This window comes from Sabethes cyaneus, chromosome 2 (genome assembly GCF_943734655.1).
Source record: "Sabethes cyaneus chromosome 2, idSabCyanKW18_F2, whole genome shotgun sequence".
Lineage (NCBI taxonomy): Eukaryota > Metazoa > Arthropoda > Insecta > Diptera > Culicidae > Sabethes > Sabethes cyaneus.
Window position 1 is genome coordinate 228,516,884 of NC_071354.1, and position 13,320 is coordinate 228,530,203.

Genomic DNA, 13,320 nt, shown 5'->3' on the forward strand with positions numbered 1-13,320 from the left:
GTGAATGAGGTGACAGCCCAAGCCAAACTAAACAAAGTTCAGCGCCTGGTCTGTCTTACAGTTACCAGTGCCATGCGTACAACACCTACTGCAGCCATGGAGGCAATGCTATGCTTACTGCCTTTGCATCTTCATGTGAAGAAGGAAGCAGAGCTCGGCGCACTACGGTTGCAAAGGAGTAAAACCATACTCGAAGGTGACCAAATCGGTCATCTTCGCATACTTCGGGAATTCAATCTGACACCCTTAGTAACTTCAGTCTCTGACTGCATGGAAGCCAGGCCCAATATGGACGTTCCATATGAGGTGATTGAAACAGATCGCTCAATGTGGAATAATGGAGGGCCAGATCTTCCATCTGGAACTATCTGTTTTTTTTACAGATGGTTAAAAAATGGGGGCCTGCACAGGCTCCGGAGTCTACGGACCCGGCATCAGGGAAACTATCTCATTAGGAAAGTGGCCCACCGTTTTTCAAGCAGAAGTATATGCCATATACATCTGTGCGACAATATGCTTGAAACGAAAGTACAGGCATGCGAAAATCGGTATCTTCACGGACAGCCAAGCAGCACTACTGGCTCTCAAGTCCGCCAAATGCGTGTCCAAATTAGTTTGGGAGTGCAGCACAGCATTGAGGGAACTCTCCCGCCAAAACAAAGTTTTATTACTTTGGGTGCCCGGTCACTGCGGAATCGAGGGCAATGAATTTGCTGACAACCTAGCAAGACAAGGATCAGCTCAGCAATTTATTGGTCCTGAACCGTTTCTGAGCACCTCCACATCCGCCGTGAAAGGCGAACTGATGACATGGGAAATGCTAGAAATAGCATCCCGTTGGAATCAAACACAGGGTTGTAGACAAGCTAAACAGTTTATCTACCCAAACCCTGCAGTAGCTAAAAAACTACTCCATTTAACTCGTAGTGAACTACGCACGATCACGGGACTCCTAACAGGACACAGCCCCGCTCTTTATCATTTAAAGAATATCGGCAAGGTATCATCTGACACCTGCCGCTTTTGTAACTCTGAACCTGAAAGTTCAGCGCATCTGCTCTGCTATTGCGGAGCTCTTGCATTGTCAAGGCACAACTTCTTAGGAGGTTTCCTTCTTACTCCATATCAGGTATGGAGCCTAAATCCCAAAATGGTCATTGGCTTTATAAACCATGTAGTACCGAATTGGGGCACAGGATTACAACTATTCCGCTCAACTCCATCAATGGGTATGAGCGATCCGTAAACTGTGTACAGCAATCAGGGCCTGCCACAAAAGACGATCATTAAGACTGTCGCAGTGGCCTTTTAACCCAATGCCCTTTTGGCATACAAAAAAAAGCTGGGGTAAAGCTGCTCAGTAAAGGTTTTACATGAATGGTTAATGGTGATAGCTTCCGAGATGAGTTGGACGAGCTCTCCGTCGTAAGAGGGGCACCGGGGGCGCACCGGAGGCGACACCGGCATACGAAAGCCCAGGCGCGGTGGTAGAACCTAGATCTGATAGGGTAGCTGCAGAAGTTGAAGGCCGTTTGATGAGCTGTTAGATTCGTGGGTGCGATTCGTTGACTGTGGCTTCAGCCCAATGCTCTCAAGTTTGGTTTTCACGTTTTCTACCTCGATTGGCGGCCCTCCTCGTAGAACCACCTACAGTGGCTTCGCCGACGGGCTGTCGTGCGTGTAGTGCGGTGCTTGGGTGTCAAAACGAACTTTTTTTACCTACTCGAATTGTTGCAGGCTAGAGCACATGATTTTTATACCCACGTGCACAGCTGGAGGCGCGGTCGCTGGTATACTTGAACCAGCACGGCCTAAAGCTTGATGATATCTTTGATAGGTGTCAAGAGCGGAAAGACGCGCTCTTTTTATGACGGTATCACCGCTACCGATATCCTACGGAAGGACTGCAAATTTATTGCTATCAAGGAGCCGGGCATGAGTTTTTGCAAGTGTGTATTTAGCTATTGCTACGGCCATCGCTCTCGCTCGTCATTGCAAGCCGCGTGGTCGATACCGAATGCTCACGAGAGCCCTTTTACTCGCGTGAGAAGCGAGGGCGAAGAAGAAGTGAAGCAAAATCTACAGCCAAACATCCGTCTCACGTTCGTGGGCTGTTGACAGCTCACAACCTGATGGTTTCGTGAGCGGGCTGCGCAGAACAACTCTACGATGTTGTGTGGTCGCGAGTGTCGGTAGCAGAAAGTATACACAAAGCAATAGCGGTTGTTTGACGTACGCTTGCGTCAGTCGAGCAAACGGTGGATTCTATGCTTCTCGTGATACGCGCCGGCATCGTTTGATTCTCGCTCGAAGGTTCAACCGAAATGGCGTCGAGGGTAACCTGAGTTTACATCATCAACTTTTACCGGTTATACCCCCTTTGTTTTCATATAAGTTTTTTATCCTGTGGGTAATTGCAGTAAACTATTGGGAAATAATTTAACTAGAGTTTATTTCTAATTCCCGTCGTAGTAAGGAAAGCCACTCTAATTTTCATCATTTCTTAGGTGGATTTAATGAATACTCCAAAATTTTAAAATTAAAATAAAAATTAAAACGATTAGTCGACATTGTCTTCTTCGTCGCACGAAAAAACGTAGTAAATTTGGCTGGTAGGACTTCTTTAATGATAAAAAGCATTAAAATAGTTCTCAGGTCACTTTGATTGATCGCGTACGATAGACAACAAACTGAAATATTAGGGAATAACTAGTTTTGCATTGTGTGTCATAAAAATGCTGATATTTTTATTAATTTACTAATTTTAACAGCAACATACCCTACTTCCCATTAACTTGAACAATCAGCTCGAAGGAATTTGCAGTTCCATCTAGCTTTCGTTCGATTTTGGGAAACGTAATCAGAACGTCTGAAGGATTTGTATAGATAAACACATCGTGGCATTACATCGAAGGTCCTTTTGATCAATAAGCACATGTTTGTTGAGTTTTGTAAAGCATCATGTTGGAAGGCAGTTTCAATACTTCTCCTTTATGTAGGTTTATGACTGCTAGCTCGAGTCCCGATCCTATTTCACCTTGTTCACTCTTTTTATAGGAATGCTCATCAACGCTCTACCTATCTATGGAAGGCATCTGCACTGAATCATCTCAGTTTGAAATATTCCGCCCACTATTATCACAGTAACAATAGTGGCAGTAGCTGAGCGGAATGGAGATAAGGACGCCACGGGTACAGGACCAAATCCACCCCCGGCTGGCGCTAAAAGATGAGCACGCGCATGCCGGGCAGCTGCAGCAACATCAACCAATTGGAGCAACGAACCCGCACGAGACATGGAAGGACCACAGCGCACAGCAAAGGGAATGAAATCAGAGATCTCCACTGCCGATGGTCACCAGGACAGGTTCTCGTCAACAGTCCGGGTATCGTTGGCTAAGCTACGTCGCAAACAGCCTCTGACGCAAAAAGTTTCGCAGGCGTGCAGCAATACAGATTTAACGTTTGAGTTAAAAATTCAGATTTCGGTATGTAGAGTGATCTGGTTTAAGCGCCAAATGTTTAGCAGACCTGCAAAGGCACCGTTGACCACCGCTCGCGTAATTATTTTAACTATTTTATCTCGTTACAGCAAACCAAATGCTCTCTACTCTATTATTTCACTTTCTATCTCCAACTATCGTCTATGTCATGTATCTGAAACTAGTGGGACCGATTAGTCTGAGCGTGCCAGTGGAAGAAGCCGGTGCATTATACAGTCTGGTGCATATCCAAGTAACAAAACTTGGTAGAACACGAGAGAACCCTTATGGCTTATATAAAATTGAGACGTGATCATACTTGCAATGTCACTTCGGATAACGGTTAGGCTTGGTAGGTTCTCACCCAACATATGCGTGCATAAGTAGATAGGCAGAAAGTATTCTGCCAGGGTGAGGACTGATAAATTACAATCACAACACGTGTTTGTTTAAACTTTAAATGCTTATATTCTATAAGCAATGTTCTCTATTATTTAGAACAGCTTCTTTAAAGAAACTGACTAAAGAAGTGAAAGAAGTCGGAACCAAGTGCGCATGAATCTCGATGAAACCTTCTGAATCTTTTGTTCGAAAACTTGCGGAGTATCAGTCGATGAACGCGGTAGAACGCGGTAGCAAGCACGACAATAAATATCATCACTAAATCGATCCGAGCTGCCTAACGAAAACACCAGGCAATCAAATTAAAATCGTACAGTACAGTTGAAATCGCCTAAATGTTGAACTTGAAAAAATATTGTTAAAACTTTTTCTAGCAACTTTGAACAGAGTCACGCACAGCAATCATCGTTGAGCAAATTAGATTTAACGATGACGGGCGGCCGCGAGTGACTGAGCTCCGATGTCATTTCTTTAGTCAGTTTCTTTAAGATGTCTTCTGAGATTTTACGCCCCTTCCATGTCCCCTTTCTAAAGCCTGGAAATGCTACTACATATTTGGTAGCTGTCTATAAACTACGTACTTATTATTGATTGTTGTAGACCCCCCGAGTAGTTTTCGTCCATACGTTTTATTATAATTTGTAAGGTGCGTTGTTTTTGGTCGTCCCCCGACTTCTAATAGCCCACGCGGTTCATGGTCGGCCCCATACGTACTAATTCATATTGTTCTACATGTGTATTGTTCATAGATACGTTACTGTTTATTTATTAGGTATTTAGCTTAACTTTATGGTTTTGGCACAATGTCAAACCCCCAAGAAGGGATGAAATTGTGCCAAAGTTCAAGCAATTAAAATATTATTAATGTTCATTGTAACTAAACCATCTTTCTGGTAGTTGTTAATTAAACATTGAAGTATATATTGACAGACTTTGAATCAACGTAATCGCGAAATTGTGTGTATAACAAGCTAAAGAACAAAAACATATGCTTTTTTGGCCCAATCTCACCCCGGCAGACGGTTACATATAAAAAACATAAACACAGTGAATGTTTCTGCAAACCAATGTGTCAAAAATTTAGGCAGAGAAAATAAACTCTCCTTTTTCATCCGCTTTAATTCACAATTATTTAGATATCACTAAATTATTCGCTAAAGATTAAATCTATACAATAGATAACTCACTAAAAATAATTAAGCTTCTAAAAATCAAAAGCTGATATGAAATAATAATATGTAACAACATACCGAAGCTCTCATTGACTAGAGAGAATTATGATAGATTTTCCAAACGATCAGACCGATCTACGGTCACTGAATGTTTGCGCTATTTACAATCACTTATCCACGCTGCTACCAGTTGCGGCACGCCGCAACATCTGTCAATCATCCAGCAGATTGATGGTGCGCGTTTGGAAACGAATTCGATTAGTGTTCTTAACGGGACCATCCAGCAGCAGATTAGTTGCAACTCCACCTTCTCTTCCTTCCAGCTGGCTCCAGATGGACTTCAGTTTGTCCTTTGTTTTCTCAGTCTTTTTGGGAGTTTTCCTAAAAGATTGTGATTGATCCAATTAGTATTCTGTTTAAACCCAGAAAAAGTTTAAAACATACTTTTTATCAACCTTAATAGGGGCACAGCCCCGCTTCTGTTCCTGCATTTGTTCAAGAATTTTACTGAAAATAGAAAATTTACTCGTTATACGTAAATCTGCATATAACAATCAAATGAGGCATACTTCCGATAGTTCTTTGGCAGTGACCGAGGTTTCGGTGCAGCGCAGTAATTGTTCGGATCCTCCGGGTGATAACCGTAATCTTCACCGCGTAACCAGTTTTCATACTGTTCCGGCTGAAATCTTCTCACGAAAGTTTCCATCGCAATTTTTACCATGTCAGGTCGACAGTTGCAAACGGAAGCTCGCTTCCCGTATTCAATCCATCGTTCCGTGGCAAAATTGGTCGATTCAGCACAGTTGAAACCATGATTAAACCCAGCATGATAGCCGTACGGGAAAGTTATCATTATCTCGCCTGGCTGTTGTGTAATTTTGTTAAAAGGAATTCCATTCTGTTTTAAAACCTGGGTACTAATCAGGGTCATTTTGTGCCTCAGAAATGCTTTGCACTCCTGATAGTTGGCCGGAAAAAATCGTTCGGCCAATTTTTCCAGTTTCTTTCCATGTTCCGGTGGAATCGCGTACCAAGTTTTTGGAGCTCCAAAATGCAAGAAATTTATCGAATACAGATCCATATCCTCCGTGTGCCAAGCAAATGTGGTCTTCCACATTCCAAAATACAAATAGGCCGTATTGACACCGGCGATGGAAATGTTATAATCCGCATTAACGTAATCCAAAATAGTTCCCAACCGATTGATGTTCCAAACCTTGACGTCCGAGTCGGTTAAGCTTCCGGGAACATCGGCCCCATAGGTAGGGGCAACGTAGGTTACATTTTTCCAAAACTTTTTCTCCAGATCTTCGTAGTCAAAGTGCCTGGGAGTAGCGTGCCGTTCCAGGAGAGTTTTCTTGTAAAACTCCTGCACCGTCAACGAGCGTTTCTGAATGTTCAGCTGCTGATAGAGCCCTTGCATTCCGGAAACCACCTGCGAAATGGGCGTCCGAATGGTAACGTTTATGTTCTTCACGTCGTAGCCCTGCTTGCGGGGAACCCATTCCGGCGGTGGGATGACCTGTAGAATATATGAGATTTGTTTCAAAATTGTGAATGAATCCAATTGGATTGAATTGAACACGATTTCCTGAAGCGATCAGCGGTCAGTGGAAAAAAAATCGTAAACAAACCTTCACCAAACCAGCTTTATGGGCTCCTTTCGATTCCATGTAGTTGATATAAGCGGGGAAATCCTGGAACTCCTCCCACGTTGGTCGAAATACCATTATTCTTGGTATATCCATTGCGGAACCTAATAAAATCCTCTGGATTTTCCGGATGTACGAGAAAACAGCGGAAATATGAACCTTTTTCCTTTAATGACTTTTTTGACAGTTCATCATCAGTGTTGGCCGTGTTGGCAGTCTTACAGAAGTCCATCCTCCTGTCACGTCACCAGAATTGGAGATAGATTTCGGTAACATCAGTATGCACTGAAACGAAAACCATAGAATCCTGCATCATTTTATTGAGAACGCTTATTTTCGAAATTATCAATTGAAAACTATTTAAATGTACTATCACAAACTATTTAAATGTACTATCACAAACTATATAGTTTGTGGTACTATTCTGTGTAGGAAATACTATATTAGATGGTAAACATAAGATGACAAACATGCATTTTTCGGCTACAAATATTTTTATTTGACTTTTAAGCTTACTATTGCCAATATAACGCACACGCTTAAAAAAGCACCGAATTTGGTAAAATTTTGCAGTGCTCAAGGAAAGGCTTATTGATGCATCGCAGGGTACAGATGCTGATGTATAGATTACCAGAAACGACAAGACACTGTTAATTAAATATTCCTTCAAATTGCCCTGCCAAAAATTCAGGACTCAAAAAATTATCACATAACAAATTCAAAGTGGCGCAAGTAAAAAATTGTTTTTTCGTGGCTAATTTGAGTTTAAGGGCCCCAAAAGCATACGAACAAGTTGTACAGTGGACCCCCGTTCGTTTGAACGATTCCTCATGCAAACTAACGGGGTTAGTTTTTAATTTGAACAACTAGTAACCCTAAATATGCTGAAGTTTGTGTGAACTGGCTGCCCTGCTCTTTGTTATTGTTTTGGTGGTTTGATTCAGTTGGCAGTTGCAAGCAGCGAATATTTCATTTTCCGATCGGATTTATACCATAACCGTTGGGAAAACGCAATGTGAAACAGATTATACACGCTAGATCAGTACAAACCAATCGTGTTTATGTGTATTGTCCGCATTAGCAAATGATGTCATATTGAGAATGACATTTGACCATTTTTAGTTTGCACGTCGTGCAAACCAACGGGGTTCAAATTAATAAGTGTTCAGATTAAAAACGGTCAAACGTGTTGAGAAGAACAATGACCCACCTTGCAGTTATATATACTTTGTTCTCATATTCAGTTCACCGCTCATGTGCGGCTCACTTGCTGTCAGAAGACAAAACACATTGTTATGTGCGTTATACCGTTTCCGTTATCAATCCAATAAAAGTTACTTTTCCAAGTAGTCGCGTGTTTTAATAATCCAATCCGTACGCTGTGTTTTTCCACTGTCCGACCGTCCTCTGCCGTCAGGTTTCGGGTCCAGCTGGATGGATTATTTGTTTTTCCACTCAGAGAGTGAAGTTTTAAAAGTTTATCGCGAAGGTTTCGTGCGCGCAAGAAGATCGAAATTTGCTTCGTAAGAGTACCCTTTTGTTCGTCGCGGTTGACCCGCGTTTCACCATTTCAAAGCTCAACGGTACGAACTGGCAAACATGGAAAATTCGCCTCGAGAATCTGTTAGCTCGAGAAGATTTGTGGTACACAATTACCAACGAAATCCCTGAAGAGAAAACCGAAAAGTGGAAAAGTGCAGCCCGAAAGGCAAAAGCAACGCTATTTCTTTTGCTGGAAGATAACCAGTTGCATACCGTTAAGAATAGCGTTCATGCTCGTGATGCCTTTTTGGCTTTAAAAGCATACCACCAGAAAACCACCAGATCAGTTCGTGTTTCCCTGCTGAAGAAACTGTGCGCGACAAATTTACCGGAAAATGGTGATTTAGATAGGCATTTGTTGGAGATGGATGAACTGTTTGATAGGTTAGACTGTGCGGGTACCGAGTTAGACAAAGACATGAAAGTCTGTATGCTTTTGCGTAGCCTACCGCCCTCGTTTGATACTTTGGTTACGGCTCTCGATAGTCGGCCGGATGACGAAATTACCATGGATGTTGTGAAATCGAAGGTGGTGGATGATTATACTCGGCGACTTGAACGTGAAAACAGTGTTCCCAAAACGGAAAAACGCTCTGCAGAAAATTATCGAAAAGAAAAGCGTGTGTGCCACTTTTGTAAGAAGCCTGGCCACATACGACGTAACTGTAGAAAGTTTATGGCATCGAAGAAGGAAACTGAAAGTGTTTCGTATTCGCGAAAAGAAGAACAAGTGAAAGCAAAAGCTGCACACGGTGAAAAAGGTGTCGCGTTTACCGTCGCTAATGAAAATATGTGCTGGATTATCGATAGTGGAGCAAGTGCTCATATGACGAACGACCATTCGTTTTTTACGTCGCTTAAAGAGTCCGCTGGCGGATGGATCACTATGGCGGACGGGAAGAAGTCGCAGATCCAAGGTGAAGGAAGTGGTGTTCTTTACGGCCTCGACGGAGAAGAGAATATAATGAAGATCGATATCAGTGAAGTGAAATTTGTGCCTGGTTTGTCCTCAAGTTTAATTTCAGTCTCGAAATTGGCGCAGAAGAAATTAAAGGTGCATTTTGACGATAGAAGTTGCCAGATTATTGATCAAAATGGTATCGTGGTAGCGACTGGCGACCGTTGCGGCGGGTTGTATCGCCTGAGAGTAGTAGAGTCTTCCTTGAAGGCTACCGTCAAGCAGCACACTGCTAACTGTCAGCATGTATGGCATCGACGTTTGGGCCATCGCGATTGGGCAGCTGCTCAGTGTATTGTTAAAGAGAACCTCGCATCTGGAATGAAGGTAAGCGATTGTGGTTTGAGACTTGAATGTGAATGTTGTTTAGCTGGGAAATTATCCCGACCACCCTTCCCTGAAGTAAACGAACGGAAATCGACTGCAATTCTCGACATCGTGCACACAGACCTGTGTGGCCCGATGAAGAATGTTACTCCAAGCGGTAATCGATTTGTTATGAATATAATCGATGATTATAGTCGATTCACGGTAACGTACCTGCTGAAACACAAGAGTGAAGCGGTAGCAAATATTAAGGACTACGTTCGGTGGGTGTATAATTTGCACGGTAAGAAACCGAAAGTTATTCGTTCGGACGGCGGAGGCGAATTTAACAATGTCGAGCTCCGACGCTTTTACCGTGAAGAAGGTATAAAACCACAGTTTACGACCCCTTACTCACCACAACAGAACGGCGTGGCTGAGCGCAAGAATAGGTCACTTACCGAGATGGCAACATGTATGTTGATAGATGCTGGCCTTGAAAAGCGTTTCTGGGGAGAAGCCATGCTTACCGCTACTTATTTGCAAAACCGCTTACCGTCAAGGTCCGTTCAGAAAACACCATATGAACTATGGTGGAAGCGTGTGCCGGATTTGAGTCACCTGAAGGTTTTTGGAAGTGAAGCATACGTATTAGTTCCAGCAGTGAAGCGATCTAAACTGGAAGAAAAAGCCCGGAAACTTACTTTCGTAGGTTACTCAATAGAGCACAAAGGCTATCGCTTTGTGGATCGTCTGACGAATCGAATAACAGTGAGCAGAGATGCCAGATTCATTGAACATGGCAATGGAAGTGGTTCGGTAGAATATCCTGCGACCTCATCTGGTTCAAATGATGAAGACGATATCAAATTGTTGCCGTTTAAAGAGGAGCCCGCTACGGATTGCGAAGTTGATTCTGACGATGACGAATACCATGAAGTTGCTGATCATGATGATACTGCGGAAATTGTACGACGATCGGATCGCCCTAACCGCGGAATATCGCCTAAGCATTTCGATGATTTTGTTTTGGATTACGCCGTAGGTATTGCGGCCTGCGCAGTTGAAGAGCCTTCGGATTACCGCGAAGCAATGAAAGCATCGGAGTGGCGAAGTGCGATGGAGGATGAGCTGGCTTCCCATCAGCGTAATGGAACCTGGGAGCTAGTTCCTACACCTCAAGGACGTAAGATAGTAGGTTCAAAATGGGTGTTTAAGATCAAGCGTAATGAACAGGATCAAGTAGTAAAATTTAAAGCCAGGGTTGTCGCTCAGGGATATACGCAACAGTATGGAGTTGATTACGATCAAGTATTTGCTCCGGTAACACGTCAAGCAACTTTACGAGCGTTTCTCGCAGTAGCTTCAAAGGAAAATATGGTTGTGCGACATCTAGATGTAAAGACAGCGTATCTTTACGGGATATTGGACGAAGAAATTTTCATGCGTCAACCACCTGGATGGGCTGTGCGTGGCCAGGAGGAGTATGTTTGTCGGCTACATCGCAGCATTTATGGTTTGCGACAGTCAGCACGCTGCTGGTACATGAGACTGAACGAAGTTTTAACTGAGCTGGGATTCAAACCTGCGAGCGCTGATCCGTGTCTGTTCATACGAACCATTGGCCAAATCAAAGTGTTTCTACTCGTGTATGTCGACGATATGCTGATTGGATCAACTAGTGAACGAGAAGTGTTACGATTGATTGATTCGCTGAAAGCAAAATTCGAGCTCACGTGTCTTGGTGATGTTCGACATTTCTTAGGAATAGACATACAGCGGGAGGAAGGAGTTTATAAAATACGATTGAAAAACTACATCGAGAAGCTGATTGCTAACCACGGAATGGAACAGGCCAAGACAGCGAAATCACCAATGGAACCTGGATTTATGAAAGATGATAACTCGAGTGCAGTGCTTGAAGATGCGACCAAATATCGAAGTCTTGTAGGAGGTTTGTTATATCTTGCAGTGAATACTAGGCCAGATATCGCGGCGTGTACAGCAATTCTCGGTCGCAAGTTCAGTGATCCGAGGGAGGCTGACTGGACAGCAGCAAAGCGGGTGCTTAGATACCTGAAGAAAACAGCAGATTACAGCCTACGACTAGGAGGAGATTCAGAGCAGTTGCTTGTCGGATATTCGGATTCCGACTGGGCCGGAGATGTTTGCAGCCGAAAATCGACATCGGGTTTCGTGTTTTTCTTCTTTGGTTTCGTGGGCTAGTCGTCGTCAAACGTCCATCGCTCTGTCATCTATGGAGGCGGAGTATTTGGCGCTGAGTGAGGCGTGCCAAGAGACCTTATGGTTGAGGCAGCTGCTTTACGACTTTGATCAGGAGCAAAAGGGTCCTACGGTTGTGAACGAGGATAACCAAGGGTGCATCGCGTTTGTTCAGACGGAACGCTGCAACCGGCGATCGAAACATATCGACACTCGTGAGAAATTTGTTAAAGATTTGTGTGATAAGAAGGTGATCGAATTACATTACTGTTCTACTGATTTAATGATTGCAGATGTCATGACCAAACCTCTAGGACCAAATAAGCACCAACAATTCTGTGTAATGATGGGTCTTAGTGATTAATCGGTAGGTCATTGAGGAGGAGTGTTGAGAAGAACAATGACCCACCTTGCAGTTATATATACTTTGTTCTCATATTCAGTTCACCGCTCATGTGCGGCTCACTTGCTGTCAGAAGACAAAACACATTGTTATGTGCGTTATACCGTTTCCGTTATCAATCCAATAAAAGTTACTTTTCCAAGTAGTCGCGTGTTTTAATAATCCAATCCGTACGCTGTGTTTTTCCACTGTCCGACCGTCCTCTGCCGTCAAAACGAACGGGGGTCCACGGTACCATAAAGAACCAGCACTGGTCTAAGATGGTAAAACAACAAAAAATACAGAGATTGCATCTCGGTAAAACTGACAGCATTCGGATTGAAGCGCAGGTTAAAACTGTCTACTTAGCATTACGGTTTACGGGTCGATCTGTCAAACTGCCCGTATCGTTCATAAATTTCGGGTTTGAGTTAGCACGAACGCAGGTTAATTTATCAATTCGCTATTAGGTCGATTAGCACTCAGTTTTAACCAAAGTGCTGTCAAAGCGTTCATAAATTAACCGATTGCATCTCGATGTCAAAAAGTAAAAATGGGAATATTCGGTCAACTTTTTTTGAAATCGTGTAAATTTTAAAATTCGTGTAAAACACAGTGTTGAAAAATATCATTTTCATCCTTGTTTTTAACTGAAAATGATATAAAAATAATTCCAATATTCTGCAACGCTGCCCGAAACTACATCTCACTCTATAAAACTTTCAGATTTCTCACAGCCTGTTAGTTTCATTTCGGTTTTTTCCTTTTTCCCATTTTCGGCGACCTTCTGAAAATAGTGCGATTCGATTTGTCGCACAGTTTTCAAGCATTGAAAATATATACAAAGTGACGGAACAATGCTTTTGTTTCAAGATGCACGGTTGGTGGTTCAATACAATTAATATTTTTAATCATTGTTGATAGCGATGATAACCGCAGGTAATTCATTACGAGACTATCGCGATGATATAGAAATGGAACTCGAAATGGAAATAACAAACTTAAATTTCATTGCCACCTCATCGGAACATCAAACCACTGACGAACTGACATGACACATAGAAGAAAATCCTTTAAAAACCATCGTCTTGCACATTTTGCTTGCACATCACTAGCACCCTCTGTTATGCATATTGCGGAGTAGCTTGCATTTGCAGGGTTTTATGCTGTAGGGTTTTGTACATTTGTGTGGTTTTAT

At 42.8% G+C, this 13,320-nt stretch overlaps 1 protein-coding gene across 1 annotated transcript; it reads right to left on the reverse strand.

The window, feature by feature from the left end:
• Nucleotides 1-4,821: 4,821 nt before the first annotated feature.
• LOC128735049 (probable lysine-specific demethylase 4A) lies at nucleotides 4,822-6,872 on the reverse strand. The gene is made up of 4 exons (XM_053829516.1): nucleotides 6,694-6,872; nucleotides 5,626-6,581; nucleotides 5,501-5,563; nucleotides 4,822-5,437 (listed from the first exon to the last, which is right to left on the reverse strand). The coding sequence occupies exons 1-4, from the start codon at nucleotides 6,805-6,807 to the stop codon at nucleotides 5,269-5,271; spliced, it is 1,302 nt and encodes a 433-aa protein (XP_053685491.1). The 5' UTR covers nucleotides 6,808-6,872; the 3' UTR covers nucleotides 4,822-5,268.
• Nucleotides 6,873-13,320: the final 6,448 nt, after the last annotated feature.

What these genes read in the sequence shown, in the direction of transcription:
- LOC128735049 (XM_053829516.1), bottom strand. Translation starts at nt 6,807, where the DNA reads ATGGATATACCAAGAATAATGGTATTTCGACCAACGTGGGAGGAGTTC. An exon ending in ATAAAGCTGGTTTGGTGAAG is followed by an intron (nt 6,582 to 6,693) that starts GTTTGTTTACGA and finishes TATATTCTACAG; the next exon opens with GTCATCCCACCGCCGGAATG. An exon ending in CTGCCAAAGAACTATCGGAA is followed by an intron (nt 5,564 to 5,625) that starts GTATGCCTCATT and finishes TTCTATTTTCAG; the next exon opens with TAAAATTCTTGAACAAATGC.